This window comes from Aquarana catesbeiana, linkage group LG04, assembly GCF_042186555.1.
Source record: "Aquarana catesbeiana isolate 2022-GZ linkage group LG04, ASM4218655v1, whole genome shotgun sequence".
In the NCBI taxonomy this organism is placed as follows: Eukaryota; Metazoa; Chordata; class Amphibia; order Anura; family Ranidae; genus Aquarana; species Aquarana catesbeiana.
Genome location: NC_133327.1, coordinates 603,246,404 through 603,264,442, shown reverse-complemented (window position 1 = coordinate 603,264,442; position 18,039 = coordinate 603,246,404). Strand labels below are relative to the sequence as shown.

At 43.5% G+C, this 18,039-nt stretch overlaps 1 protein-coding gene across 1 annotated transcript in view; it reads right to left on the bottom strand.

Annotated features, from left to right (window-relative positions):
• PLEK (pleckstrin) overlaps window positions 1-18,039 on the bottom strand; it is a 61,356-nt gene that overhangs the window by 12,150 nt on the left and 31,167 nt on the right. The window contains exons 6-7 of the mRNA XM_073628225.1: window positions 11,071-11,175; window positions 2,955-3,038 (exon numbers count right to left, since the gene is read on the bottom strand). Of these exons, the coding sequence (XP_073484326.1) occupies window positions 2,955-3,038; window positions 11,071-11,175 (189 nt within the window). The remainder of the gene's footprint in view (window positions 1-2,954; window positions 3,039-11,070; window positions 11,176-18,039) is intronic.

The window sequence follows — 18,039 nt, the reverse complement described above, 5'->3', positions numbered from 1 at the left end:
TCAGAACCTCCAAACATTATATATGTTTTTTTTGCAGAGACCCTAGGGAATAAAATGTCGGTTGTTGCAACTTTTTATGTCACATGGTATTTGTGCTGCAATTTTTCAAACACTTTTTTTTGGGGGGGGGGGGGGGAATATTTCATGAATTAAGAAAAACAAAACACTAAAGTTAGCCTGATTTTTTTGTATAATGTTAAAGATGATGCTACGCCGAAAAAATTGATACCTTACATGTCATGCTTTATGCTGCTGGTAAACAGATGTTTAGGAGCAGTTGGGTGTTTTTTTTTTTTCAGCGGCCCCTGAAATCTCCCCTATGTTATCGTATCAGTACATGTACACAGGGTAGTTTATAGTCGTTTATAGGCAGTTAAGTTCAAGATGGATGTTCAGAGGCATTTGAAACACCAAATGCCTGTAACAGATTGTAAACATGTGTAAACGCGGTAACTCGCGTTTAGCCGTGTTTTGCTACAGGCGGTTTTTGACTATTTAAAAAACGATTCTAAACACAAATGCAGCTAAATGCGGCAAAACGGACATTTTTAAATGTGGGTTACTATCTGTCAAGTTAAATCGTTCAGGAGAGGTTGTAAAATGTCCCATGTACATTAGGCCTTAAAATTGCGCATGCTCGTGGTATGGCTTCAGTACTTAAAAATCTCCATAGGCGACGCGTTAAATTTTTTTACAGGTTACCAGTTTAGAGATACAAAGGAGGTGTAGCGTTAGAATTATTGCTCTCGCAATGTAAACATCCCTTGCAATAGGAATAGGGCATGACAGGTCCTCTTTACAGAGAGATGTGGGGTCTATAAGACCCCACATCTCTCCTCTAGCCTAGAAATCCTGAGATTAAAAAAAAAAAAAAAGATCTGAACCTTTCCAGGTAGAAACACCACAGTGTTTACATCTGTTGAGACCGGAAATTACGTCATAACGGTCTCTGAAGGTCATAGATTTTTGCCGGGGACCATCTGGTCCATGGTATTCTCTATGGTCGCCGCCAGCCGATTCGCTTCCTGGCTTACTGATCACATGGGCAAGCCGGTAGAAGCAGCGGAGGTGGGATGTCCCCTCCCACCGCCTCTAAAAACAATTAAGTGGCTGAACAGTCTCTATGATTGTTTTTACAGTGCAGGGAATCGCCGGCAGAAAAAAAGATATCTGAATGATGCCTGCAGCTGCATCCATCATCCTAATATCTCCACTCAAAGTCCAGGACGTCATATGACAGCCAGCAGGCGGGAAGTGGTTAAAAAATTCAAGCAGGTATTCTTAAAGTAGTTGTAACCCTAAAAAAAAAATGTGCCTGTTCCTTTAAAGCAGGATATACATCATAGTGCTTGTGCAACGTCATTTGTCCCACTCAGTTCTGTAAAATACCTGGTTGATCCTGTTCATGTGTTCCCCTTAGTGTGCTAACCACGGTAATCATGGCTGCTGATCCATGATACCGTGGTCAGTTTATGTGCCTCCGTCAGTCTCTCCCTCTCCCTCCCTCCCAGCCTGTCAGCTCTAGATTCTTTGTGTGTGCCATCTCCTCCCCGCCCCTCCCTTCCCACCGCTTTGGCTGTGAAATCACTAATCCCAAATCCTGGAAGCCCCTCTGTTACAAAAATATATACTGTGCAGCATCTGTGTTTTAAAAACTATGCAGCAAAATATATTATTTCAGAATGCCGCTGTGCGCTCACGTGACCTCCTGCTGTTCTCCTCCTCGCCTCCCGGCTAATGTCTGCAGGGAGTCTCAGCCCCTCCCGCTGTAGTCCTTAGATCGGGGAAGGAGAGCGCCGGGAGGTCATGTGAGTGCACAGCGGCGCTCTGAAATAAGGTATTTTACTGCATAATTTAAAAAAAAAAACACAGATACTGCACAGTATATCTTTCTGTAACAGAGAGGATTCCATGATTTGTGATTAGTGACTTTACAACCACTTTAACTTTAAAAGTACTTTCCCAGCCATCTCCAAATCTTGCCTGTTGTGTTCTGACTTTCTGTTAGATGGTGGCTACATTCGTTCTCCATGGTCCCACTGTAAGTAGGAATGTAGCCACCCTTTCTTGCTTGCTCCTGTGATGGACAATAGACTATGGACTATGGGATTTGCAGGGTGTAGAGAGCAGTGCACATGACTGCAACTAATGTGCACTTCTCATCCCAAACAAACAGAAAAAGTAAGGGCTTCAGGAGCTCCTGAAGGACATTACAAGGAGGCAGAAAAACACAATAAGAAACAATTTCAAATAAAATAGATTACCGGGCCATTAAGTAGTGGATGTGTATGGATTATTTTTGGAAAAAAAGGATATTGTTTAGTGTCACTTTACCTGATTTGCTGAAAAATCCTGTATTTTACAGAGTACAGGAACTAAAACAGCAGAATGATTCAGAGGAGTTACCCATTTCTGCCCTGTATAGCTCAGTATAGACTTTTATTCAGAGACACACAGGGTAAAAGGAAACAGGGTCGTGCATTCAGTATTACATGGTTATCTTTACAATAATTTAAACGATTACAACTATAAATAAATTAATTAAAAAAATAAATAAATTAAAATAAAAAAAAGAATTAAAAAATAAATAAATAAAAAGATATAATATAAAACTCAACCTAAGCATTTTTTGAATATTTAAAATAGTATATGTCTATTGAGCCAAGTTCAGCACATTTAGGGGAATTGTGCTAAAGGTTTAGGCTCAATGAACATTTATTAGCTTTAATATATATAAAAAATGAGATGAGAGACAAATTGGTGAATTTTTAATGCAACTCATATGGGTATATTTGGCTCATTTGGGTGGTGATGTGACCCACACTGTGAACCATAGACCCTGTGGCAAATATATCTTGTTTCATAATATGAAATGACTGTACCTATTGCATTTGTAGACTAATATTAAGCACTTGATTAGCTAATATAAACCAGTGTGTAAAGCTTTCTCTTACCGAAGCTGGATCATAGTAGTGCAGGTATGCGGGATCTTCTCTGAGTATAAACTTCCTCACTTTCCAATTTTTCCTCCGGTGTCCCTATAAATATGGGTGTGAATTAGGAAATATTGTAAATTATAAACAAACACACTCCAAAGTTAGGACAGTGCACTTGCAAAGAAAATCCATCCAGTTATTTTTTTTTAATTGCTGTCTGTTTCTATGTTAAGGAGATTTTCTCTAACTTCCTGTGCAGATTGCTGCCCATCATACAGTTTAGGTAGGGCAGATTTTATATAGTTACATTGGTCCAAGCAGCGCTACTAGCTTCTGAGCTCCGTGCCAATTGGATGCTCCGCTGCATTGAGAACACAGGAGGAATACGTGTTCTCTGATTGGATGAGGTGGAGAGGCAGGCGGAAATGTTATGATCTCCAACTCATCCATACAGAGAACGCATTGCAATCATTGAGAAAATGCAAGGTTTTCTCTGAATAGAGAACATCTGGAATCGACAACCTCCTGAGTTCAGTAGGCAGCAGGGAAGACACTGAGCACAGGGCCTAACACTTAACGAAGATCATTGTAGTAGCAGTGCCTGCTACAGTGATTTCCAGCTTCCACAGTTTCCACCTTTCCCCATTTATGTCCCTACTAGCAGTGTTTTTTTTATTTATTTACGTATTTATTTTTTATTCCTCTTCTTTGGATGTTTTCTGGATAGTCACATGATGTAGGCAGTCCTCTTCCTCCTTAGTTTTCTTATAGTGGTGGGTGGTCCTAGAAGATGCAGAAAGCAGGGCTGAAGTGATGACATCAGCCCTGCTCTCTGCATCAATATACTATGAGTTCAAGGTACTGCACTCAAACAGCAGGATTATAATTCCCTGTACTCACAGTATTCCCTTTATCTTCTAGGTTGAATGATGCTGGGCACCGTTCACCCTTTGAAAACTGAGGACAACTTGTGGCCAAAAAGAGGTACCGCAGGGGATAGCTCTAAAATGAAGGCAAACACTGCAGGATGAGCTGTTTCTTTTTAAACACCTACGTGACATTTAAAATTAAAAACTATTTATCCCCGAGTTTGGCTTTAAAGCCCAACTATCACAAACTAAAAAATGATCTCTTGAAGAGGAACTGTGCCTTCACTGCAAGGGTTATTTGCTTGTTTACACCTAGGGCAGAGATGGGCAACTGTGGTCCTCCAGCTGTTATGGAACTACATGTCCCATTAGGCATTGCAAGCATGACAGTTACAAGCATGACTCCCAGAGGCAGAGGCATGATGGGAATATTGACAGTTATGCCGCTTACACACGAGTGGACTTTTTGACCGGACTGGTCCGACAGACTTTCGGTGGACTTCCGGCAGACTTTCCGAACAAACGGACTTGCCTACACACAATCACACCAAAGTCCGACGGATTCGTACGTGATGACGTATGACCGGACTAAAATAAGGAAGTTGATAGCCAGTAGCCAATAGTTGCCCTAGCGTCGGTTTTCGTCCGTCGGACTAGCATACAGACGAGCGGACTTTTCGACCGGATTCGAGTCCGTCAGAAAGATTTGAAACATATTCCAAATCTAAAGTCTGTCAGATTTTCGACCAAAAAAGTCCGCTGCAGGTCCGATGAAGCCCACACACGGTCGAATTGTCCGCCGGACTCCGGTCGAAAAGTCTGCTCGTGTGTATGCGGCATTACTTACAAAGGCAGAGTCATGATGGTATTTCCACAACAGCTGGAGGGCCGCAGTCGCCCACCCCTGGTCTAGGAAACAAAAAAAGATTTACTCCTCCCCGTAGCTAGACCGGTTCCCACAGGTTCTTCTCCCTTTGGGATCCAGCTGTCTAGGGTCCTGACGTTAACAAGACCAAGGCAGGTTCCATAGAAGTACAAGTCAGCAGCGATCTGTCAAGTTTTTTTTTTTTTGTTCAACCCTTTGTTTGAATGAAAATAAAACTTTAGGTGTGAAACCAGCTTTAGTAATGAATATAACAAAGGAAGTTGTTAGTAAAGGAAAAACAAGTTTTACATTTTGGCTGAAACAAGTCTTCTGTTTCGTACTTCTGACAGCGAGCACACAGAAACCCTTGCTTTGTTTGTGGTTATGTGTGTACTAGGTGAACCACCTTTCGTAGGAGTGTGATCAGTACACAATATAAATATCTTCATAAAATGTTAGTGAAAGAGGAAGTGGTATGTGCCGACCACAATAGGGAGGTCCCAGCTCTACCCTGTAAACTCCTACGTGTTCACCACGCTTTGTGAAATTTGTGTAACGCTGTAACTCCCTTTAGCACATCGAGTTTGTTTTTTTTAGCAAATCTAGGTAGTTATTCTAGGTACTGTATATATACAGTATATATAATATATAATGTAAATATATACATATATACATACAGTGCCTTGAAAAAAGTATTCATACCCCTTGACATTTTCCAAATTTTGTCATGTTATAACCAAAAACGTAAATGTATTTTATTGGGATTTTATTTAATAGACCAACACAAAGTGGCACATAATTGTGAAGTGGAAGGAAAATGATAAATGGTTTTTAATTTTTTTTACAAGCCCCCTTTACTCTGATACCCCTAACTAAAATCTAGTGTAACTAATTGCCTTCAGAAGTCACCTAATTAGTAAATAGAGTCCCACTATGTGTAATTTAATCTCAGTATAAATACAACTGTTCTGAGAACCCCTCAGAGGATTGTTAGAGAACCTTAGTGAACAAAGATCATCATGAAGGCCAAGGAACACACCAGACAGGTCAGGGATAAAGTTGTGGAGAAGTTTAAAGCAGGGTTAGGTTATAAAAAAAATATCTCAAGCTTTGAACATCTCATAGAGCACTGTTCAATCCATCATCTGACAAAGGAAATAGTATGGCACAATTGCAAACCTACCAAGACATGGCTGTCCACCTAAACTGACAGGCTGGGCAAGGAAAGCATTAATCAGAGAAGCAGCCAAGAGGCCCATGGCAACTCTGGAGGAGCTGCAGAGATCCACAGCTCAGGTGGGAGAATCTGTCCACAGGACAACTATTAGTCGTGCACTCCACAAATCTGGCCTTTATGGAAGAGTGGAAAGAAGAAAGCCATTGTTGAAAGAAAGCCATAAAAAGTCCTGTTTGCAGTTTGCGAGAAGCCATGTGAGGGACACAGCTAACATGTGGAAGAAGGTGCTCTAGTCAGATGAGACCAAAATTGAACTTTTTGGCCTAAAAGCAAAACACTATGTGTGGCAGAAAACAAACAATGCACATCACCCTGAAAACACCATCACCATGGTGATGGCGGCATCATGTTGTGGGAATGCTATTCTTCAGCAGAGACAGGGAAACTGGTCAGAGTTGATGGGAAGATGGATGGAGCCAAATACAGGGCAATCTTAGTAGAAAACCTGTTAGAGTCAGCAAAAGACTTGAGACTGGGGTAGAGGTTCACCTTCCAGCAGGACAACAACCTAAACATACAGCTACAATGGAATGGTTTAGATCAAAGCATATTCATGTGTTAGAATGGCCCAGTCAAAGTCCAGACCTAAATCCAATTGTGAATCTGCGGCAAGACTTGAAAATTGCTTTTCACAGACACTCTCCTTCCAGTCTGACAGAGCTTGAGCTATTTTGCAAAGAAGAATGGGTGAAAATTTCACTTTCTAGATGTGCAAAGCTGGTAGAGACATACCCAAAAAGACTTGCAGCTGTAATTGCAGCGAAAGTTGGTTCTACAAAGGATTGACTCAGGGGGGCTGAATACAAATTCACGCCACACTTTTCAGATATTTATTTGTAAAAAAAAATTGAAAACCATTTATCATTTTCCTTCCACTTCACAATTGTGTGTCACTTTGTGTTGGTCTATCACAAAAAATCCCATAAAATACATTTACATTTTTTGGTTGTAACATGACAAAATGTGGAAAATCTCAAGGGGTATGAATACTTTTTCAAGGCACTGTATGTATACAGTATCTCACAAAAGTGAGTACACCCCTCACATTTTTGTAAATATTTTATTCTATCTTTTCATGTGACAACACTGAAGAAATGACACTTTGCTACAATGTAAAGTAGTGCGTGTACAGCTTGTATAACAGTGTAAATTTGCTGTCCCCTCAAAATAACTCAACACACAGCCATTAATGTCTAAACCGCTGGCAACAAAAGTGAGTACACCCCTAAGTGAAAATGTCCAAATTGGGCCCAAAGTGTCAATATTTTGTGTGGCCACCATTATTTTCCAGCACTGCCTTGACCCTCTTGGGCATGGAATTCACCAGAGCTTCACAGGTTGCCACTGGAGTCCTCTTCCACACCTCCATGACGACATCACAGAGCTGGTGGATGTTAGAGACCTTGCTCTCCTCCACCTTTATGTTTGAGGATACTCCACAGAAGCTCAATAGGGTTTAGGTCTGGAGACATGCTTTGCCAGTACATCACTTTTACCCTCAGCTTCTTTAGCAAGGCAGTGGTCATCTTGAAGGTGTGTTCGGAGTCGTTATAATGTTGGAATACTGCCCTGCGGCTCAGTCTCCGAAGGGAGGGGATCATGCTCTGCTTCAGTATGTCACAGTACATGTTGGCATTCATGGTTCCCTCAATGAACTGTAGCTCCCCAGTGCTGGCAGCACTCATGCACCCCCAGACCATGGCACTCCCGTCACCATGCTTGACTGTAGGCAAGACACACTTGTCTTTGTACTCCTCACCTGGTTGCCGCCACACACGCTTGAGACCATCTGAACCAAGTAAGTTTATCTTGGTCTCATCAGACCACAGGACATGGTTGCAGTAATCCATCTCCTTAGTCTGCTTGTCTTCAGAAAACTGTTTGCAGGCTTTCTTGTGCATCATCTTTAGAAGAGGCTTCCTTCATGCAGACCAATTTGATGCAGTGTGCAGCGTATGGTCTGAGCACTGACAGGCTGACACCCCCACCCCTTCAACCTCTGCAGCAATGCTGGCAGCACTCATACGTCTATTTCCCAAAGACAGCCTCTGGATATGACGCTGAGCATGTGCACTCAACTTCTTTGGTCAACCATGGCGAGGTCTGTTCTGAGTGGAACCTGTCCTGTTAAACCACTGTATGGTCTTGGCCACTGTGCTGCAGCTCAGTTTCAGGCTCTTTGCAATCTTCTTATAGCCTAGACCATCTTTATGTAGAGCAACAATTCTTTTTTTCAGATTCTCAGAGAGTTCTTTGCCATGAGGTGCCACGTTGAACTTCCAGTGACCAGTGTGAGAGAGTGAGAGCGATAACACCAAATTTAACATACCTGCTCCCCATTCACACCTGAGACCTTGTAACACTAACAAGTCACATGACACCAGGGAGGGAAAATGGCTAATTGGGCGCAATTTGGACATTTTCACTTGGGGTGTATTCACTTTTGTTGCCAGCGGTTTAGACATTAAAGCAGAGTTCCACACAAAAATGGAACTTCCGCTTTTCGGAACCCTCCCCCCCTCCGGTGTCACATTTGGCACCTCTCAGGGGGGAGGGGGGTGCAGATACCTGTCTAAGACAGGTATTTGCACCCACTTCCGGCGTAGACTCCCATGACTCTCCCATGACTAGACTCTTCCCGTCCCTCCGCACTGTCTCCTGGGAATCACACAGCTCCCAGGAGAGAGCGGGGACCACTTGGGACGCGCAGCGCGACTCGCGCATGCGCAGTAGGGAACTGGGAAGTGAAGCCGCAACGGTTCACTTCCTGATTCCCTCACCCAGGATGGGTTCTCGGCGTCCCCTGCCGACATCGCTGGACCCTGGGACAGGTAAGTGGCCATGTATTAAAAGTCAGTAGCTGCAGTTTTTTTTTTTTTGTGTGGGTGGACCCCCGCTTTAATGGCTGTGTGTTGAGTTATTTTACACTGTTACACAAGCTGTACACTCACTTTACATTGTAGCAAAGTGTCATTTCTTCAGTGTTGTCTCATAAAAAGATAGAATAAAATATTTACAAAAATGTGAGGGGTGTACTCACTTTACTCACTTTTTTTTTAGGGGAAGAGGGGCATTCTCTGCTAAGCGCACCCTCCTGCCTACATTCCTGAACTAAGGGCAGATGGATTTCAGGAAGTAAATGTTACATTAATCATCTTCCCTTACTCAAGATGGCTGCAGCTAGAAATACTAGGGGGTGTTTTTCAAAGTGATCTCTCAACAAAATAAAACATAAAGACACATATAGATGGGGGAGTTGGCTTTGAATATTAAAAATGAATTTGATAGCATTTTCTGTTTGTGGTGTTTAGATACATTTAAAGTGATTGTAAAGTCTTTTTTTTTTTTTTTTTAATGATAAACATGTTATACTTACCGCCTCTGAGCAGTGGATTTGCACAGAGCAGCCTGGATCCTCCTCTTCTCGGGTCCCTCTTCGCTGCTCCTGGCCCCTCCCTCCTATCGAGTGCCCCCACAGCCAGCAGCTTGCTATGGTGGCATCCGAGCCAAGTCACAGTTTCCTGTGTACTCTGACTGGCTTTGATTGACAGCCAATCAATGGAGCCAATGGCGCCGCTGCTGTGTCTCAGCCAATCAGGAGGAAAATCCCAGACGGCTAAGACACTCACAGATATCACTGCAGAGTGGTAAGTAATTTGGGGGTGCTGGGGAGGCTGCTACACACAGGTTTTTTTTTTAATCTTAATGCATAGAATGCATTAAGATAAAAAAACCTTCTGCCTTTACAACTCACTAAGTTCCATTTTAACTGCTTGCGGCCAGCCCACCGTCAAATGACGGAGGGACAGTGCTGCTCTCATTCTGGGTTGACGTCATATGATGGCGCCCAGGACGGCCACCCCTGCGGGGGGGCACGCAGTGTCGCGATCACTACCACGCTATGTTGCTAGGACACGGTGCACCCCCATCTCCGTAAAGAGCCGATCACACGGCTCTTTAACAATATGATTGGCTGTGTTCAGTCACAGCCGGTCACATGTAAATGTGGAAGTGCCGTAAATCGCCTCTCCTCGCCTTACACTGACAGTGTGTGTGGCGAGGAGAGCCGATCAGCGGCATCTCCTTGCAGCGAACACCCAGACATGTAATCAGGGCACTGATCATCAGTGCCCTAATTACAGTAAAGCCTCCAAGTGCCACCAATCAGTGCCCATCAGTGACACCAATCAGTTCCCATCAGTGCCACCAATCAGTGACCATTAGTGATGCCAGTCACTGCCTTTTAGTGCCCATCAGTACCTGCTTATCAGTGCTGACCATCCATGCCCATCAGTGCCGTCCATCAGTGCCCACCAGTGCTGCCTAGCAGTGCCCACCAGTGCCACCTATCAGTGATCATCAGTGCCGCCTATCAGTGCCCATCAGTGCTGCATATTAGTGCTCCCTCATCAGTGCCCATAAGTGCCGACTCATCAGTGCCCATAAGTGCCACCTATCAGTGCCCACCAGTGCTGCCCATCAGTGCCGCCTATCAGTGATCATCAGTGCCGCCTATCAGTGCCACCTATCAGTGCGGCATATTAGTGCCCCCCCTCATCAGTGCCACCTAATCAGTGCCCATAAGTGCCACCTCATCAGTGCCCATCAGTGCCGCCTATCAGTGCCCATCAGTGCAGCCTCATCAGTGCCCAACAGTGAAGGAGAAAAATTACCTATTTACAAAATTTACTGACAGAAACTAAGAAAAACATTTTTTTTTTCAAAATTTTCAGTCTTTTTTCTTTTTTAGTAAAAAATAAAAAACCCAGCCAGTGGATTGGCTGAGAGTGCTGATCGCTGCCGATCAGCAGACCTTTTTCAGTCATGCCCTTTCGTCAGAAGCCGGATGTTCGGTCAACTTCTTTTGGACCGGCTGCTGTACACAGGGGCTGAATGTTAGCTAGTTTCTAGTGAACCGGCCGATACCGCCTGATATTCAGCCTGTGTGTATGGGGCTTAAGATCCTTCCACTATTTGCGTAATTTGGCTATGCAAATAATTTATTGCAGCGCAATTGGCCACAATTTGGCCATATCTACCAAAAGCCATGGTTGAGGTATGCCCTTACATACCAGTTGTTACCTTTTCATATATTTGCTGCAATAACAAAATATTTGGTTGTAATGGTTCTATTTCATACTGTGTTCTATAAAATATACTGACCTGTTTCAGTAAACATCCTTGCTTGACAACTAGACCTCGAAATTCTTCTTTGAGAATTGCATCGTCATCACTAGAATTTTCTTCACAGAAAAATCCACTGTCTGGCTGCAGGGTAAGATCATACAGTAGATATTTAGGCATAACATTTTCTTTAGGTAAAGGGAATTTACACATAAGGCCCCTTGCACACAGGGCCATCCAGCTGCAGTGCGTCCCTCCTGGCGTTTTAGTGCTCCCAAGACGGACAGATCTAACATCCAGCCCTTAGCAGGAAGCTTATCAAATATTATGACAGACTGTGGCTGGACAGGGCTGAATGCTATACTGTGTGGTACTGGCATTTAGGGCTCTGTGTGTTCAGGGACGAAGGTCCAAAATGCAGATCTTCTGCATTAGAGCTGATATGACATACAGGTACTTCAGATGAAGTTGAATCTGGTATTGCAATACAACAAAACATATGTATCTGTGCAGAAGACATTGTTATTCTCCATTACTCTGGAGAGTTTTGTAGGCAAGAGTGGGACAGTAGTCTTGGGGAGAGTGATTGGTAGGGACACTATTTGGTGAGATAGGGGATCTATATTTATCACGGAAATATTCTTTAAAGTCAGCTATTTTTTTTTCCATTTTGGATAGTGTAGGGAAGGGTAACACCTGTAACACCCTCCTAGGTAGGTTGCTAGGTTGTATATAGTAAGAATAGAGTGGTCTCCTGCTTAACAGGAAACTAAGATAAAATATAGTAGTTTTCCTGCCTAACAGGGAGACTGAATTGGCGCAGCCAGGGAGTCCTGTGTGTTTAAAGCGGAGTTCCACCCAAAAATGGAACTTCCGCTTTAAGGAAGGTGACCCCTGACATACCACATTTGGCATGTAATTTCTTTGGGGGGGGTAGCAAAAACCCTCAAAAATGAGGGTTCCAGCTCCCACTTCCTCCCTGGGCTCAGCGGAGCCAGAAGTCAGTCCACCTCTCCCCCCTCCCTCTGACCTGTGACGTGTCCCAGATGATTGCCCGGCCAGTCATGGCGCGTGGCTCGCGCATGCGCAGTCGGTGCCCGGCTGAAGCCACAGCCGGGCGCCAACAGTTAAAATGCCGGCACTGCAGAGAGGAGGGGGAGACGAGCGGGGATTCGTACGCCCGCATTGCTGGACCCTGGGACAGGTAAGTGTCCGTTTATTAAAAGTCAGCAGCTGCAGTATTTGTAGCTGCTGACTTTCATTTTTTTTTTAACTCCGCTTTAACAAGTGTTTCTGTATTTGCATTGACTCATCTGTATCCAGGCAGTTTTGGAAATTGCTGGGTGGACAGACGTGACCCATGCAGATCAGTAGCATGAATATGGATACCATCTCAGCCAATTACAAGCATATGGGCCCCTATGCATGCTAGGAAGGGGTATTTATATTCAGTGAAGAGACACAGGAAGTGGTCTTTGCCTGGAGAGGAGAGTCCAGTTGAGGAGGGGGCGCATTGCTTTCCTCAGCACCTGCTGCCATGTGGCCTCAGGCTGGAGGCCTGGAAGCTGGAGAGCTGACCCATGTGTTCTGAAGAGCTGACTGAGGGGTCCCTGCCTGAGAGAATTAGGATGCGACCCATGTGAGTTCAGACCAAAGGTCTAGTCTCTTGTTCTTTTTATGCCGCGTACACACGGTCGGACTTTCCGGCAGGAAAAGTGTGACGGAATCTTTTCAGCGGACATTCCGATCGTGTGTAGGCCTCAGCTGACTTTTTTTTTCGAAAATTCTGACGGACCTAGAAATAGAACATGTTTCAAATCTTTCTGACGGAATCAGTTCCTGTTGGGAAAACCGCTCGTCTGTATGCTGTTCCGATGCACCAAAAACGATGCATGCTCTGAAGCAAGTACGAGACAGCAGCTATTGGCTACTCGCTATTGAACTTCCTTTTTCTGGTCCCGTCGTACGTGTTGTACGTCACCGCGTTCTAGACGGTCGGACTTTGGTGTGATCATGTGTACGCAAGACAGTTTCAGCAGAACTCCATCGGAACTCCGTCGTGTGTACGCGGCATTAGGCTACCCCTCTGTGCTAGGAAAGCCAGCTACTGGGTACAGCAAAAAGGGGATACTGGCTAGTGTCCTGAAGAGCAATAGTCTGTCCTTCTTTCTTATAGAGGGCTTGCTCAAGAGTGCATGTTGCTTCAAATAGGAATTTCACAGTCAAGTTGAAGAAGTTGTCCTTCCTGTAATTAGCTGAATCTGGAGTATCCCTCCACATTCGCATCCCTATCCAAATTCTCAATAAAACATCACACCTCTTACAGGTTATTATTGGTTGACCCTATTTAGGGAGATATCCCCTCTCTCAATTTCCTAATGACATTTTGTCACACCATGACACATTGAATAGGAAGTGGAGAGTAATCTTTCCAGTAGGAACAAAGACAGTAATAAAAAAAACAGTTGCTGGTAACTTGTTACTCCATGTGCAGAGATCAATACTGGATCTAATATACTGTAGATCTGTAAAGTCACACTTTTCTCTCTTTGAGTCCATCCAAGTTTTAACCCGTATTGAGCCTTGATGAAGAGCAATTGGTGTTGCCCCTGAAACACATTGGCTGTTTATATGACTATTTTACCAACGATTGAAATGATCTCAGACCTTTCATCTGCTTTTGGTCTGGTGCTCCTTTCTGTATTTCTATGTCTTGATAATAAAAACATGACCGATGTTCTAAACCTTTCCCAAGCTAAAAGTTTTTTTATTGATTGTTGTTTGTGTCCATGTTACATAGATTTTCCTATACTTTCTTTGTCCCAGGAAGGGAAGAATGGATAATGCAATGATCAAATTGATTTTTTATATGCTAATTTTATTATTTTATATAATGTACAGATATGGAATTTCTCATCAGTGTGGGACACTGAACTGAAATTAATATAGTCAACAACAGCTATTTGTAATGATTTTACATGTGCAATGTGCAGCCTTTTCTGAGAAAGGAAATTACTATTTATATTCTCCGTATGGTTAAAACTGTACAGCTGCAGATGTTATTTTTTCTCTTCAGCCCCTACCCAGCCAATTACAGCTGCACAAAATGAGGTGTTAAAGTGTATCTGAACTCAAGAACAACTTTTTGATATTATAACTTAGTGGTGGCTGAATTGGCTTTATTTTTTTATTTTTCCCATTTATTTTCACACTTTCTTTCCCAGTATAACTAAACACACACTCACCAGAGTGAGTATCTATGAAGAAGCAGCATTGTCACTGCTTGTTCCTCATTCGAACTTCAGAACACCTCCAACTCCTCATCTTTATAACAACAGTGAGGAGGTGTTCTGTATACTACAGAGACAACTGACAATGATGTTAGATGATAACAGTGTAGCGCAGACAGGGAGCACAGGAAGTTATAAGCTCAATGGATTTCTGGCAAGATCAACAGGTAAGTGAAGCAAATAAGAGAAGTTAATTTCTAGAGTTTATATACACTTTTAAGCTGAAATTTGTTCTGTTTATTTTTTGCCTGGTTCCTACTCCCCCCCCCCCCCCCCCCTTGATCAACTTGTTAACTAAAATTCTGGATAAAATCTTTCCATTTTCACTACATGCCTAACTATAGACCCAGTAATGTTAACACTAGCTATCTGTGCTTCTATATGCAATGCAGGCAGATCATGGTGGTATGTTGGGAGGGGCCAGCAGGGTGCTGTACATAGCTTCCTGAAAGCATCACATACTCCTGCTTCTGTACTCAGCTCAAGAGCCTACAACCCTAATGCAAGCAGTTGGCTGGCTCTTGGGAGGAGTTATGCAAATATCAAAAAGCCTTTATGAGTGGATGTCAGTCTGGAGGACTGAGTGTTCCTAGGTAACATCCACAGGTGATACTGAGCCTCTATGGTTGAAAGAACTGAAATCCAATGAATGAAAGCAGTAGGCCCAGGATAATCAGACTGGGGAGGAGAAAGCTAGATGACGTAGGACATCCTTTGACCAGAAAATGAGGCTTGGATTTGACTAGGTTGCTGCAACTCCTAACGCACACTGTGAGAAGCTCTCAGGGTGCAATGAAATCAAAGTAAGCTATTTTAGTGCAGGGGAGGGAGCTGTGCAACTGTTAAAGACTGAAGGTAGGGCTGGAGTTCAGCTTCGCTCTTTAGCGCTTAGTCCTACTCTGTTTTTTTACACTTACACTTAATATCCTTCTCTTTAATTAGGGTAGAGAGATCACTGCTCAAAAAAATTAAAGGAACACTTTTTATCAGAGTATAGCATCAAGTCAATTAAAATCCTGGGATATTGATCTGGTCAGTTAAGTAGCAGAGGGGGTTGTTAATCAGTTTCAGCTGTTTTTGTTTTAGTGAAATTACCAACAGGTGCACTAGATGGGCAACAATGAGACGACCTCCAAACAGGAATGGTTTTACAGGTGGAGGCCACTGACATTTTTTGTACCTACTCATCTTTTCTGACTGTTTTTCACTAGTGTTGCATTTGGCTAGGGTCAGTGTCACTACTGGTAGCATGAGGCGATACCTGCACCCTATAGAGGTTGCACAGGCAGTCCAACTCCTCCAGTATGGCACAACAATACGTGCCATTGGCAGAAGGTTTGTTGTGTCTCCCAAATGGAGGAGATTCCAAGAGACAGGCAGTTACTCTGGGAAAGCTGGACAGGGCCATAGAAGGTCCTTAACACATCAGCAGGACCAATATCTGCTCCTTTGTTCAAGGAGGATCAGGATGAGCACTGTAAGAGCCCTAAAAAATGACCTCCAGCAGGCCACTGGTGTGAATGTCTCTGACTAATCAGAAACAGACTTCATGAGGGTGACCTGAGGGCTCGACGTCCTCTAGTGGGCCCTGTGATCACTGCCCGGCACCTGGGAGCTCGATTTGCATCTGCCATTGAACACCAGAATTGGCAGGTTCACCACTGGCGCCCTGTACTTTTCACAGATGAGAGAAGGTTCACCCTGAGCACATGTGACAGACATGAAAGGATCTGGAAAAGCCGTGCAGAACGTTATGCAGCCTGTAACATCACTCAGCATGACCGGTTTGGTGGAGACGCACAGACCTCTACAGGCTAGATGATGGCATCCTGACTGTCAATAGGTATCGGGATGAAATCCTTTGACCAATTGTCAGACCCTACGCTGGTGCAGTGGGTCCTGGGTTCCTCCTGGTGCACGACAATGTCCGACCTCATGTGGCGAGAGTATGCAGCCAGTTAATGGAGGATGAAACAATTGATACCATTGAATGGCCCTCATGCTCGCCTGACCTAAATCCGATAGAACACCTCTGGAACACTATGTTTCGGTCCATCCGACGTCTCCAGGTTGCACCTCAGTCTGTTCAGGAGCTCAGTGATGCCCTGGTACAGATCTGGGAGGAAGTACCCCAGGACACTATCCGTCGTCTCATTAGGAGCATGCCCCGACATTGTCAGGCATGCATACAATCACATGGGGCCATACAAACTACTAAGTACCATTTTGAGTTGCTGCAATGAAATTTCAGTAAAATGGACTAGCCTGCTGCATCATTTTTTCACTTTGATTTTCGGGGTGTCATTGAATTCAGCCCTCTGTAGGTTGATCATTTTCATATCCATCAAACGATGTGGCATCCTTTCATTCCTAACACATTAACCAGTCCATATCAGTATAGATATCCAGCATGATATTTTTCCTCATTGAGATCTGATGTGTTTTCAAAGTGTTCCTTTAATTTTTTTGAGCAGTGTATAAAGCAAATGTGGACTGAAAATTATATTTAAAACTTTGAATATATGACTAGTGGATTGAATCTTCACATGGCTTGTAGCCTGAGACAATATGGCATTTTCTGCATCTTTTCTTGTGTGTCTTTCATGACAGCTTCTAATTTCTTACTATAGCATTCCCAAATGTTGTATTTATTTTACATCATTGAGACCTGACAGGAAATGTGATACCTTCATCTTACTTTTTGATAGTTGTACATGAGTGAAACTAGTTGTCAGAGTGAAAGTAGGAATTCTGCCAGGGTCTTCTCACCAATGCAAGTGCCAATAAAAAAAGGAAGGAAATCTGTAGTTCGCTCTGCCAACAGCTTCTCAAATAATAACCTCCAAGGGCAGGGAGGTGGTCTTTAAAGAGGAATACGAATTGAAATTCCTGTGAAGAAAGCTTTCTGGTATCTGTTTACTATAATGTGTTATACTTTTGCTGCATCAGATGAACACAATAACTCTAGCCTCAAATTGTCCTGATTGTAGATCTGGTACAGTACTCGCAGAATCCCTGCCAGGACCTCCAGAATCTCTGCCAGGCCTTTCAAAGTTTCTTGTAGAATTCCTGCCAGGACTTCTAAATGCTCTTACAAAGTAATTGCCACAACTTCCAGACTTCCATGAAACAACCCTGGGCATGACCTCTGATCAAAAGTGTATTTATGCTCCAGCCTTGGAACGGACAGGTGCTGTGTCCTCTTGTCAGATATCCTGCTTTGTGCAAAAGAGCTAAACCACTGATTGCCTGTTTCGTTGCCGACCTGGATTAACCTGACCACTCTCTTGTCTGTCACTTGCCCAAGACCTCTCCTCAAACCTGGCCTCTCTTTTTCCTGCTGCCTGCACATGACCTCTACCTGGATCTGACTACTCTTTTGCCTAATATTTTGTGCACAGTCTCCACACTGTAGCTGTTCTATTCAAACTACCCCTTTGCTGGGGCACCCCAGAGGGCCGTGACCTAGTGGCAGCGTCCAGCAAAGTAAACTGGGACAGCTAGGGTTCTAGCTCATCTCCACAAACAGGAGCTCTGCTGAAGACTAGCTGTCATTTAGACTCTACGCCTCAGAAGAGTCTGTCTCAGTTGTCTTTATAACAATATCTCGCACTTTATCTGTGCTAATGTTTTTTCAGTAGAAGTCCTAAAGATAGCTTCCACTAAAGTTCTCAGTAATATGGCCTTTTCTTTTGCCTTTAACATTTTTATGCTCTTG